This window comes from Spermophilus citellus, assembly GCF_964194105.1.
Source record: "Spermophilus citellus genome assembly, chromosome: 8".
NCBI lineage: Eukaryota > Metazoa > Chordata > Mammalia > Rodentia > Sciuridae > Spermophilus > Spermophilus citellus.
Window position 1 is genome coordinate 71,133,305 of NC_138189.1, and position 14,729 is coordinate 71,148,033.

Genomic DNA, 14,729 nt, shown 5'->3' on the forward strand with positions numbered 1-14,729 from the left:
ACTACATTTCTGTATTATTTTTTGCAGTGTTGGGGATCAAACCCAGGGGGTGGGTAAGCTAGGCAAGCACCTTATTGCTGAGCTACATCCCTAAGTTCTAGAAACTTGGGTTTAATTGTTCCAATTGATAATCATACAGAAATGAGAGAAAATAAATACTTCATCTTTGAGTATGAGTAAAAAAGTTATGTAGTTAGTGTTTATGTTTATTAACCACATTGCTTCATTAATTTCAGAAGCGATTGCCAAAATGAAGACTGCTTTAATTTTACTCAGCATTTTGGGAATGGCCTGTGCTTTATCAGTAAGTTATTTATTAAAAACGTGTATCTTTTTCAAGTTTTTCTTTTCATGTATAATAAAGGGAATGTAATAATTAAATGTTCTTTTAAACAGATGAAAAATTTGCATCGAAGGATCAAATTAGAAGATTCTGAAGAAAATGGGGTAATTAACTTAAATATACATCCTAAATCTACACTTACTTTAGATTTATTGCACACTAAATGTAAATATAATATTTATTTTGTTTGTGCAGGTCTTTAAGTTCAGGCCACGATATTACCTTTACAAACACGCCTACTTTTATCCCCCTCTAAAACGATTTCCAGTTCAGGTAAGTATATGAGTTAATTTTCATTTTCATCCCTTGTAATTTAAAGGGGATCAAATTTAATATTTTAACACCTCAATTCTCAATGAAAGTAAGCCATTTACTACAGAAAGTTTGTTTTTTAACATAATAAAGCTTATCTCCAAGCCTTCTTTTGAAATGTAGATACGCACACACAGAGTAAAGTCATTTGGGCCCATTTCAGATTGGCACAATAAAACAAACACCTTGACACATTAATTTAAGGCATTTTGTCTAACATGCTGACAAAAATGGATAATTTTATCAATCATTGACCATTAAGCCAGTGGTAAGCTCACTAATTGTCATTATAGTTGATTCAATATGCAATATAATTGCTTTATAGCTCATAATTAAGTCAATTGGTAGAGAAAAACTTGACTTGATGAACAGCAAAGGCCTTAAAAAAATATCTTGATAATCATTGGTAATTGCTGCAGACTTTCTGAATGCTTAACCTGTGGAGGTGACCAGGATATATCATATATCGTACTTTGGAGCATGATTATAATGGAAGCGTTTGCCTAAGAACTGCAGAGGAAAGAGAGAAATTCATGAAGTGCAGTAAAAACCTTGTGAGAAAAACAAAATATCCCTAAAATTTGTAAACAAAAATGAAAAATAAATAAAACTAAAAATAAGGGTTTCCATTTTAGCTGGGTTACCTGTGAAAGGGCCTTTGAAAACTGGTGGGTGTGGTGTTGATTTTAAATATGCAACAAACCACAATTGCACTATTTTTATTACTATGCAGTTTGGATTCAGAGCACCAATTTTGTGCCATTTAACCCAAGACTCCTGGGACACTAACAGCAGTTAGGATGCTAAAACGATGGGTCAGCACAGTGGCTTGGCATTGCTTCTTACCATGTGTTGGGTTAACCCATCTCCAACTCATACAATGGTAGGAAATGATCATCTTAAAGTATTTCTAGCACCATCATAATTATGTGGAATTTGTGTGGCCACAGAAATATGAACATAAATGATACAAGAGTTGTGGGTTTTCAGAATTGTCTTCCATTCTTTGGTTCACCTCAGGCTCAGAAACAAACAGTGCCCATTTGGAAGTTTATTCTCTTTCTGAAACTAAATAAAAACAATAAATTCAAGTTTCTGACTAGTTCCTCAACTTTTCTGAAGTATCTGATATTTAAATATATGTGTTCTTACCTGGATATTTTTATAGATATAGTTGTGTGGTCCAACTCAAATGTCCATAGTGAAATGATATTGGAGAAAGTTACAGTTTTCATTCTTGATAGACCCCAAACTATAGATCTTAACATATAAATTTTTCTCAAATTATATGCAGATAGGTCTGGCTCATCTATTGTAGAACTGTAAGACAGCTGCTTCAAAATAAAAAAATATATTTCTCACTCTGTCTGACCTAGTATTTATGACTTATTCTATAGTTTGTTTTCATTTAAGTATATTAAGGTAGATAGGCATTTAATGTACAAAATTGTTACCCTAGAATGCACTAACCTGTATTGGCTTTGAAATTCAGGTTTATTCAAATAAATATGTGTTGATATGCAATCATTTCTAAAATACCAACTTACATGAAATATATCATTTAGATTACAAAACCATCTGAAGTGTATTATAGCTTACATAATTGCCAGGCTGTATTTACAGAAGTATAAATATGCTTCCTATTCTAAGCTGCTTCAATTGAAAAAAATATTTTTATGATTCAAATGGTATTTGATTAATGTGTGAACTTTTAGGTGGCAAGAAGCTCATTTCATTTTTATCGGATTCAGCTAAGATGGAAGTATTGTAGGTTTTCAGAATTCTTTCATTAAAGATGACTTTCATACACCTGTATATCCTTCACATATCTATGTAAATACATGAAACACTTCTGAAAGAATCAGTAGGACCTAGTGACAAATTAGAAATGAGGCATAAATGAAATAAAAGGAAAAAAGCAAATGTCAAAGCTTCAAGGCATTCCAAATAGCTTTTAAGTTGTTCTCACTGCAGACACTATTTGAAGAGTGATTGATGTTAAGGTAGGGAGAAAGCTAGAGGCAAGAAAGCCTGTAAAATGGCTGAAACACTCCAACTGAGAAAAACAGCTCTTATTGTGTAAATATACTGTCCTCTATATTTAATTTAACTAAATAGAAATAGTTTAAATATAATAATAAACTGTATTCACTATCTGGGCTGGGAAAGGCACAACCTTTAAGGTCATGGCAGTGGAAGGGCAGGTTCTAATTATTCTCTTATCCACCTGAAGTTATTCTTTTTTTTTATTGTTGGTTGTTCAAAACATTACATAGTTCTTAATATATCATATTTCACAGTTTGATTCAAGTGGGTTATTCTTGACTCAGAGGGACAAGCATTCGTTTCCTTGGATGGATGAATGGCTGTCTGAAGAATGAGGTCAGCAGGAACAGCCCTAAGTGGGATAAGGACATGAGTGTTTTCTGTCATCTGATTTCTAACCAGATGTGAGAGGTCCTTCTGCCGCCATATTCTAAGTTCAGGATATTTAACTGAGTCATCAGAATCAAAGATAAAATTTTCAGGGCAGGAAATGACAGAATCTGAAGCCAGGTATTCTTGTGATACCTGGTGCCAGTAAAGGTAGCTATAGAAAGGAAGAAAATTCAGTTGGGGTTATCTTTGGTTGAAAAGTGGAAAATCTCCTCTACTATTTTGAAGGTTCTGACAACAAACATTTAGATTTAGATTTCCTCTCAAATGATAGTCAAGTTTGGGATTGGATATGTTTCAGTGTTAGGATAACTGGGTAAGGCCCCTGAGTTGGTCCCCAACATCACACATAATACACACTGAAGTGCAACTCATTAACTTGTATTTTTATATATAGAATCCTTGGTTTAATTTAACCTAATTTAATACTAAGGTTATCAGAGGGATGGTACTCAATGAGTAAATGAGTAAATTTTTCTCTTATATTTTTATCTCCCATATATAACTTTATTTAAAAAATTAAGAATTAGCATTAATTAGATTGTGTAGATTTAATATTTAAAATCAAACTATAATTTAAATTCACCAAGAGAGCTCATCATTTAAGAGAATCATTTAATAACAACTTATATTTTGTAAAAGTTGAATTATTATTTCATTTATATTTTTTAAAAAATTACAATCTTAGTCCAAAATCTTCCTTAATAGATTGGGGGAAGTTATAGATTTTGGAGGCTTCTGACTCTTTCTTTATAAAGTTTTAAAAATTGGGACTAATAATTCCTTCATTCTTTCAGAATTAGACAATTCAATGATTTGTTGTTACAGTTTTTATATACAACATATTTTGACATATTGTCAATGCTTTGAGGATTGAAAATGGGGTATTTCACATCTTTTTTTTTATTCCACATCTTGATCATTATAAATACCTCTTTGTTTTTAGCCTCATTTTATTTCTAATTCAATGTCCTAATATCTTTCTCACAAGCATATGAAACCTGTTCTAAGTAAATAAACCAATCAGGCTGGTAATACTAATCAGTTTATGTAACTATGTATGTGTGTTTTATTTTATTTTAATCAGAAGAAAATTTTAATTGCTGTGAATATATTTGTAAACACATTATATATATGTAATATATATATATATATATATATATATATATATATACAATCTATACATTTTAGGGAAGTAGTGACTCTTCTGAAGAAAATGGAGATGGTGATAGTTCAGATGAGGAGGAGGAAGAGGAGGTAAGAAACTTTTCAATCTTTTCACAAAACATCAGGCAACACACACACACACACACACACACACACACACACAAAACAAATAGGAAACTAGTCTACTGTAATCCAGACTTAGCAAATAGCCATCACCACTTTACCAATTGCCCACATCTCCTATTTTGGACAAGTGAAATGTTATTTAATTAGCACCAACTAAAATAACCTGTTTAAAACACTGTTGCAGTTTGGGGTTAAAGCTACCTCTAAGTGGTACACAAAAACAAAATTGTCTCCATTTTCAGTGAAAAAGTATAAAATCTGTTAAAAAGAAACAGAAGTTAGTATTTACATTCAGGTGAATAAAGCATGATGGTTCAAGACAAGTAAATAATTCTAAACTCAGTGCAATGTTTGTTTTAAGGAATAAACTTCAGAAATTCAGTTTCCTAGTTGTGTGGCATGTAAAAGCCAATTCTTTAAGAGTGGTATTGTGACTCATCTGCCTTTCATAATGTACAGAATAGGACTTTTTTTTAATGGAATTTCACATTTTTTCCCTAGTAACAAAATTCATGTTCTTATGGAAATAAAAATAATCAAGATGAACAAATACCTTCCTATATAGTTCTATGAATTAGTGTAGACCATGGCTAAAATTCATCTACATGCCTCGGAAATTGTGGCATCATATTTATAACAGAAACTAAGGAAACATACAAATTAGGCTGCACTTTCCTGGATAGTCAATTATAGTTGTCCAGGAGTTTGGGAACCTTCTAAATTCAGGGATTCTTAGGTGGCTTTTATGAACAGACAATGACTGTCAAAAATGGATCTTGTATAAGTGCCGAAGACAAAATGGTGTGGGAACTTGAAAAGGGGCAAATCATTAGTTTGGTTTTAGTTTTTTAAGTAACATTCCCTGTACCATAATTACACTAATAGCTTGAAAGTAGAGTTTACAGGAATGCCAAAGCAGTACCAGGAAAATACTACCTACTAAATCCCACAAAATTTTGCCTTGAGTTCCACAAGCAATCTTTATAAGAACTGAGCTAGCGTTATGCATTTAACTTCATTTACTTGATGTTCAGTGATTGTAAAACTACCTTTACACTAGACTTCTCAGAATGCACACATTTTATCAGTGATTCTTCATTTGTTGTGCTGATGGTTGAGGACAGAGAAAGAAAGATTAGGTGTCCTTTGGGGGTCTGATGAACCCATGCACAGTCAACATTTTGTCAACCACCTCTGAATATTTGTGATCCTTCCAGATCTTATCCACCAAACCATCTTGACTCGGTGGCCCTTAGACTAGAATAAGGCTTGGGTGAAGACCTATGCTGTGCCTTCTTTTGTATCTCCTCATACTACCATAGTTTCATAAATATATGGTGCCCAGTAAATATTCGATAGTTTAGATTTGAAACTTAAGAGGAATAAGTGCTCCGAAGATCATTCTTTAAAAGTAATAATGGAAAAGTGTGTGAATAAATATAACTGGGATCTTCCATCCTGAAGAGAATGGAAAATGCTTTTTTGCTCATTTCTTACCTAAAATTTCATCAGCAATTTAGGTTAAATATAGCCCCCAGGAATTATATTCACATGAGGAAAGAGGAAAGTACTTGGGCACATGTTCTCTCACATGAGAGAGAGGAGGGTGGAGAGGGAGAAAGAGAGGGAGGAAGAGAGAGAGGGAGTGCAAGCGCTATCTTCCAGCTACAATAATTATTCTAACTACGTATATTTTCACTAGGAGAATTCCAATGAAGAAGAAAATAATGAAGATTCTAATGGAAATGAAGACGAGGAATCTGAGGCTGAGAACACCACACTTTCTGCTACAACACCTGGCTATGGGGAAGAGGTTACACCTGGAACAGGGAACATGGGCTTAGCTGCAATCCAGCTTCCAAAGAAGGTAATAATCTTCCCAATTGTTAAGTCTGCTATTATGTTTTTGCTGCAATCTAAGGTAAGCCTAACACTACACACACAATGTTTTATACTATCTTTGTTCACTCACTGAAGAATCAAGGACAAATAAAATTTCCTTTTGTACAAATAAGGAAAGATCTTCTCCCAGGCAAATTCTGCTGGTGTTATCACACTGCTCCTTTTACATTATAAAGAAAGATTAAGGATAAGCATCAAAAAATGGATAAAAATCCTGAGAGGTGCCATTGAATTTCAGAGGAGGGTATTCCAAGACAGAGAAAGTGAATAGCAAAGCTTTTGGAAATATCTCCCCAAGAGAAGGCCTGTCAGGAACATTTTGTCCTTATGAAACCATCACAAAGCTACTTATTTTGAATTTTTAAAGTCCCCTCCAATTCTTTTTGTAAGTTAAATTGGCCTCAATTAAAAAATGTCATCTGTTCCAAGGCTGTCAGAACAGAATATTGTGTTGGATGAAGGCATGGACTTACCTCTAAAATTTTTACAGCTATCTTTGGATTCTTTCAAACCTTTCCTTTCAGGTTGGCGATATAGGAAACAAAGCTACAAAGAAGAAGGAAAGTGATGAAGAAGAGGAGGAAGAAGAAGAAAATGAAGAAAACGAAGCAGAAGTGGATGAAAATGAGCAGGGCATAAATGGAACCAGCACCAACAGCACAGAGGTAGAAAATGGCAACAGCAGCAGTGGGGGAGACAACAGGGAAGACGAAGGTGGGCAAGAAAGTGTCACCAGGGCCAATGTCAGAGGAACCACACAGCAGAACAATGGCGGCTACAAGACAACAACACCTCAAAATGGTGGGTTTCAACCCACAACCTCACCACCGGAGGTCTATGGGACCACCTCCCCGCCATTTGGAAGAACCACCACTGTTGAATATGAGGGGGAGTACGAGCAAATGGGCACCAATGAATATGGCCATGACTATGAAGTCTATGACAATGAGAATGGTGAGCCTCGTGGGGACACCTACAGAGCCTACGAGGATGAGTACAGCTACTATAAGGGGCAGGGTTACGGTGGCTATGATAGTCAGAATTACTATTACCATCAGTGAAGGCTCAGCCTGGGATGAATTCATCCATTTTCGTTCTGCATCTGGCTGCCATTTTTAAAGTTCAACTCAGGACGGTGCTATATAACAAATGGGCATCTTACAATGTGGAATGGTAATACAGTTCCAAAGTGATTTTCTATAATTGCTTCTGTGAGGAATGGGTTTCTTGTTGCTTTTCTCTGATGTTACTGAAAGGTTGTTGTAAATCAAAGCCATTTATCAAGCAGTACACCAATCCGTGAGATGGAATTAGATGGAATGTTTTGAGGATGTAGCCCTATATATACTGTTTGTAACCTGTTTGCACTATTGCTAACTGCCTAAATATATTCTTTGTACAAGAAGTGCTTCTAAGAAGGGATCCATTGAGATTAACGGCACTGTATTCAATAAATGTGTAGTTCTTAATCACACTACCTAACACTGTATATTAACTTCAAATATCATTCTCATGTACTTTTTATGTGATCTATATGTATATTCTATGAGTTTTATCACAAATAAAATGCAATCCTTAAAGTATGTTGTGATAAAGAAGAAAAATGAGGGATTCAGAATGCATAAAGATTAAATAAGGAACAATTCAGCTAAAGGAGGAAAGTTTATTTCCAATATGGTTTAAAACTAGAAGGAACTGTAAACATTTGAATACATTGGCATAACTAAAATTTTACCATGCTTGTGGGCAGGGTCAGCGATAGGCATTAGGTTAATGAATGACTTTTCTTAGGGTTGCCAGATTTAACAAATATAGAATGTCTAGTTAAATTTGAACAATAAATAGATAAACAATGAATAATTTTTAGTATGAGTATGTCCTGCAAATATTTAGCCTCTGTGAAATATTTGGGATATACTTAAACTAAAAAAATGATTCACTATCTAATATTCAGCTTTGGATATCTTGTGTTTTTTTCTGGCAACCTTAACCTTGCACTATTTGATTTTATCTGGGATAGGAGGTGGATAGGGAAAAAATTTTAAACACATGTACACAGACACAGACACACACACACACATAGCTGATGTACAAAGGCTTAGCAGTAATTTACACCTTTAACATAAGCCTGAAAGAAAATTTCAAATGTGTGTAGTAAAAAAAATAGTCAGAAGAAGTAAAAAGAACAATAATTAATTCACCTTTAATTTATTCAATACAAGATGTAAGGACATCAATAGAGTCTAGACAGTGTTTAGACATTGAAACAACACACACACACACACACACACACACACACACAAATAAAGAACCTTATCCTCAGAATGATTTCAGTTTGATAGCTACCAGTGTTAATGTGTTACATGCATCACCTACTCATTGCCTCTAACATTATTTTGAGAAATATGAGGCATTTGGAAGAGTTGGAAGAATAGTACATAAGCATCATTATTCTACCTTTCACTTAGACTACGAGTGGTTAATGCTTTGCCACCTCTGTGTTCTGCATTCTTTGTGCCTCATTGTGTGTGGTTTGTGTGTACACATCTTTGCCAAACCATCAAAGAAGAGGTTGCAAATGTTATGATGCTTTATCCCTAAATACTTCAGAATTTGGTGTAAGAACAAAGAATTCTCCAACATAGCCACAATACCATTTTCATTCTCATTCTCAAGAAATTTAACATAGACACATATATACTATAAATTTAGCTAGACATTCAAATTTAACTACACATTCTATATTTATTATATTTGTTATTATATATATATATATATATATATACACACACACATATATGGAGATTTATACTATATAAATCCAAATTTAACTAGATAGCCTGTATTTATATTTGTTAAATCTGGCAACCCTGACAATATATATTCATATATAAAATATATATACTTAGGTACACACATATATGATACTATATATAATACTTATATAATTATATATTGTAATATAATACATTATGGTAATTATAAAATATATCATGATTACATATGATATATTTTTTTAAAGAGAGAGAATTTTTTTAAATATTTATTTTTTAGTTTTTGGTGGACACAACATCTTTATTTATTTTTTTATTTTTATGTGGTGCTGAGGATCCAACCCAGTGCCCCACGCATTCCAGGGGAGCGTGCTAACGCTTGAGCCACATCCCCAGCCTATGATATATTTTATTATACATCATTATAAAATTATATATGATATCACTATATTATGTATTATATATTATACAATAATATATGAATATAATATAATCATTTAACCAAATATAATATTTACATAAAATTATATATAATATTATTTTAGATTATATATTATTATGTCATCTTATTATATACCACAATTATATTATATATTTTATAATAATTATAATATATATTTTATATTATTATATGTAATATAATGATATCTGATGCCATAGATCATATACTATTACATAATATGTACTATATAAACATCATATAGTATGTGATAATATGTAATATTATATATTAGATTATATTCATGCATTTTTTTGATGCTAGGGATTGAACTCAGGGCCACCTCACCACTGAGATACATCCCCAGTCATTTTTAATTTTTATTTTTAGACAGGGCCTCTCTAAGTTGCTGAAAGTCTTGCTAAGTTGCTGAGACTAACCTCGACTTCCAGTCCTTTTGCGTCAGTCTCCTGAGTTTCTGGGATTATAGGTGTGCACCACCACAACTGTCAATATTTTAAAATACGCATGCATATTCAAAATTTTCCAATTACCCCAATACTGCCTCCTTTTATAAACTCATCCTATTTTCACAAAACTCTATCAGGTAGGTATTATTATCATAATCAATTTTACTGATGAAAAGACTGGGACACAAAGAGATCACATGCAGTCAAGCTAGGGTTAAACAGAGGCAGACTGGCTTGGCACCTCCTGTGTTCTGTACCGCCATGCAATGCACATTTGTATGTATTCATCAGCAATGGATGAGCAGGAAATCACTAATGATGAGAACATTACTGGAAAATGTGCTTTGTCTTACATCACAATTTTCTCAAAAATCAACCATATTGTATGACATGAATCCTAAAGGACATTTTCATATCTAGGATCTTCTCCAGTTTTTGGTGTATCTTTCTGTACAGGAAGCTTGTTATAGTGTATCTGCTCTGGAATCAGATGGGCTTGAATAATGGTCTTATGAACAGTAAATGAATTTCCTTCTCTAGTCTTTATTCCCTCATCTCCTATGTGAGGATGGTCTTCAGTGGACTACTCTTCAGGTCTGACCCGTCATGAGGAACTCAGCATCAGCACACAGGTCCTTTTTTCCCCCTCTCCCTGTCCTTGCTCCCTCTTAACAGTTAGGTATATTGCAATAAAATCATCCAGGAATTAAAAGAATGCTTTTGGAAATTGAACAACTCTTTTTTCTTGCCCTAGTATATCTTTTTAGAGTGAAAGTTTGTGATGAGATTGAGGGCTTGGGACCAGTGTGATCAATACTATTTGTTAGATTAAATATCTTATCATCCTTAGCTATCTCAATATATCATGGAATCATCAAGTCAGATTGGGAAAGATCTTTAAACTTTATGAAGTGTATTTACTTTTTAATATTCAGAAGTTATTCATTTTACATTGTAAAAGCTGTCAAGTTCTTTGTTTCTTTTGTAGCTTTTGACCCATGGAATGTAGGTTTCCTCTCTTTACTACCTAAAGGATTTGAGCAAGCTCATTTCCGTCCTCAAGTGCAGAATGCTTCCCTCTGAGACTTCAAGTATCTAGGAGTCTCCAATAATCTGGTAGGTTTTTTGAGGAAAACTGGTACATTACACACTTGGAATGACCAACAGTAGCAGAGGAGATTTCCATGCCTTCGCCAGTACAAGTTGGTAATCAGTGAGGCCCATGGACACTGGTCACTCAGGGCCTAGATGAAGGCAACATAAAGTTCCTAAGGAAGAAAGGGATGGGCTATCGAGGGCTGTGATGTGACCCACCTTCATGGATTCCAGCTTTGACCTTTTTGTTGGTTTTCTCAGCCAAATTACAGAATACCTGCAGTATGGCAGCCCTGCTCCTGTTGAAATATTTTTTCCTACCTAGGACCCTAGGTTTCAATTTCAACCTCCTTCTGCTTTCCTAGCTAACTAGCCTCCTGGCCTCATCCCCTTTGACCTTCTCTCACAATAGCTCTATTTCCTGTATTCTCTGATAATATTTCTTGATGGTCCAGCTTGGAGAAACCAGATGAGAATTCCAATTATTAGAGTAGAAAGAAAAATGATTGTATTCTTCCCAGGGAATGATACTTCTTCCTTTGAGAATGAATCAAATGATTCCTTTAAATGGAGAAAAGATAAATTAAAACAAGCCATGCTCATATTTGGAGGGAACATGAAATCCAATATTTGTATCCTGCTATTCATAGAAAATTCTTTTGCGATTGTTCAAACAGAAGCCATTCTGCAGCTGTGGTAGAGTCCTAGATACATATAAATATCCATTCTCCATTCTTCCTCTCTCATAAAAATAATAGAATATTCCCTGTCTTTTAAAGAGCTGGGCATGTGGCTTTCACTTTCCTGGATAATTAGATATAAATAATTTTATTTAAGCTTTGTGCATATATACTTGTGAGGCATGCATGTATACATGTTAGCCTCGCTGACTGCCCACTTGTACTGGTGTAATGAAAATTTTCTCTGCTACTGTTGGTTACTTCAACTGCATGCATTACCAGTTTTCTCCTAAAAACCTACCAGATTATTGGTTGGTCTCTGAAGAGAGAGACTATTCCCCTTTCCCTCACCCCAATTTCCCTATCCTACTGGCTGGAATTCAACCATGATGGAGAGCCACCTATGATGGTGTACATGAAGGCAGTAGTTTAGGATAGCAGGTGACAAGCTGGAGAATAGTCTGACTCCAAGGAGTGCCACATCTGCCCTGTATACCAATGTGTAAAAACTTCTATCTTCTTTAAGTCACTATTATTGTAGGTCTCTGTTAATTATAAACAATTTGTGTTCTAACTCAGAAGTGCTCTAATTGCAGTCCTTAGATCAGCAGCATTGGCATCATCTGAAAACTTGTTAGAAATGCAAATTCTGGAACTCCAGTCAAGATCCAGAGGTGGCCAGTAGTTCCAATGCCCTTCCAGGTGATAACCACTGTTTTTACTGATGTAATAGCTACTGCTTATTATACCCTTACCACATGTTTTTGCTATTTCTAGCATTTTGCATATGTTGCCTCATTCACAGCTCTATTACTAAAAGTTTACTGTTTTCCAGGCAAGGGAAGGAAATAACAGAGATATTTCATTTTCTTTAAATGATCCAGTTGGAAAGTGGAAGAGAAGAGACTGACCCAGGATTCACACTCTGGAAACACCTCAGAGTTTCTTTATATAGAAAGGTTAGCCTGTTAAAACAAGTGAACTTACCTGGGAACCAGAGGAGGAAATTTCAGATAAGAACACACAGAACAACCTAATGATGTTGAACTTCTTTGTCTTTTGGAATTAATAAGATGTCATCTTATAGGTTTCACATCACGCTCTGGTGTTCTCAGGGGAGTCAGAACAGATTGCTAGCAAATGAGGAAAGCATCCTTCCACGCCATTGTCAAAAAAGAGCAACAGTGTATAAGTAGGAATTCGATTACACCTTTCAACAAAAAGCACTGTATTCTAATGTAGGTCTTTAGGTGATGAACTGCAAAAATTAACTACATCAAGGCAGGGACCTCTTTGGCTCCCAGGGTTATGATGAAGGTGTTAATACTGGACAGAAACTCTGACTTACGTGTAGGGCAAGAGGTTGCTGGATGAACCCCAGGTTCCCTGCCTCTGATGCCAATTTTCAAGCCTATGCATCTCAGGTATTTTCACCTCAACATTTACATTTCAGTCCCCACCCCCAACTTTTGGTCTGTCCTGTACCTTGGCATAGGCTGACCCATTTAGCATTAGGTGAGACATGTTAATCTGGCTCTCACTTTGCACCAAGGATCCTCTAACTGGGTCCTGGGCATGATGTTCTATTGGTTGTTCTATAACTTTATAGCTCAAAGACTACTATCCATCCCTGATAACTACTGATACTATTCCACCTGTATCTATTCATGGGGCCTGCAAGAGGATCTTCCTGTGACGTTGGTCTCCTCTACTAGAACCTCTACTTTGACATCTATGCTGATGTCCTTGATTACACTGATCACCCATTTATTCAGATACAAGTTCTGGTCTAAAATATTCCATTAATAATTGCATGTGTACCTGAATATGAATGGGTAAGGGCTTCTCAGATGTTAAAATTGAATCTCTAAAAAGTCTCTTTTGCATTTTTAGTGCTCCTTTAAACAAGTTTACTACCCATTCTTCTCTAGAATTTCTACTGGTAGCAGAATCTATCATTACTTTACCTATATAATCCTCTACACATCCTAGAATGCAGGTTAGGAGTCTCCATAATCTCCTGCACCTCTCAGCCCAAGAACATGAGAACATAACACTAAGAGTAATCCTTAACCAATAAGAAATGGCGGTTGGTGGATATATTCCAGCCTCTTACTCCTCAGGGGGATGGCTGAGTGTGTCAGTGTGTTACAGAGCCTTTAGACATGCTAAATGAGTCTCTATTGTTCAGAGTGGAGATCAGCTTCTTGTTAACTTCCTTCCCTTCCTGCCTGCCTCACTGCTCCATGCCCTGGAATCACTCACCAAATCAATCGCTTACATACAGCTACTGAGTTTCAAGCTGAAATTGAAAAATCCCCCCCCCCCCTCTCTCTCTCTCTCTCTCTCTCTCTCTCTCTCTCTCTCTCTCTCTCTCTCTCGGGTGTGTGTGTGTGTGTAAGAGAAGAGATCGTGTCCTTACAACATGGTTATATACTCAAGGTGGGAATGTCTGCACCTGTTTCTTCTGGCCGTATTTATCCACTTACATAAACACATTAAGTACCTTCCTGCCCTTCCACTAGTACTCCCCACCAGAAAAAGAAAAAGGTAGATGTTCAGACTTAGACTTCCAAAATTTCAAAACCAATAACAACTTATTTTAAAAATTGAGGTAAATATAGTTTGAATTTATGTCTTTTGCATAGATTTTTGAAACTAGATTAAGAAAAGAAGATGGATAAAAATATTTTTGTTCCATTATTGTCATTGTTGTTTTGTGGAAATGAAAGTTCTGAAATATACTTTGGTTTTTTGATTTTTAATTTTTTGAAACACATTTTATTTTTTTATTATTCTTAATTAATACATACAAATGGCACGTGGGGTAGAGTGTGAGAGTTCAACACCTGCATACTATATGTACTGATCAAATAGGCTAATTGGAATTTCCACCTTATTATTTCTGTGGAGCCTTCTCTCAAGCTCCTCTGTTCTAGTTCTTCATAAAATATATAACAGGCTATTGTGAACTATAGTTACCCC

At 34.9% G+C, this 14,729-nt stretch overlaps 1 protein-coding gene across 1 annotated transcript; it reads left to right on the plus strand.

Moving 5' to 3' along the window:
* Nucleotides 1–250: 250 nt before the first annotated feature.
* IBSP (integrin binding sialoprotein) lies at nucleotides 251–7,347 on the plus strand (the record flags this gene model as incomplete). Its single annotated transcript, XM_081304706.1, has 6 exons — nucleotides 251–304; nucleotides 397–447; nucleotides 539–616; nucleotides 4,283–4,348; nucleotides 6,087–6,251; nucleotides 6,811–7,347. The coding sequence occupies 6 exons, from the start codon at nucleotides 251–253 to the stop codon at nucleotides 7,345–7,347; spliced, it is 951 nt and encodes a 316-aa protein (XP_081160832.1).
* Between the last annotated feature and the right edge of the window lie 7,382 nt (nucleotides 7,348–14,729).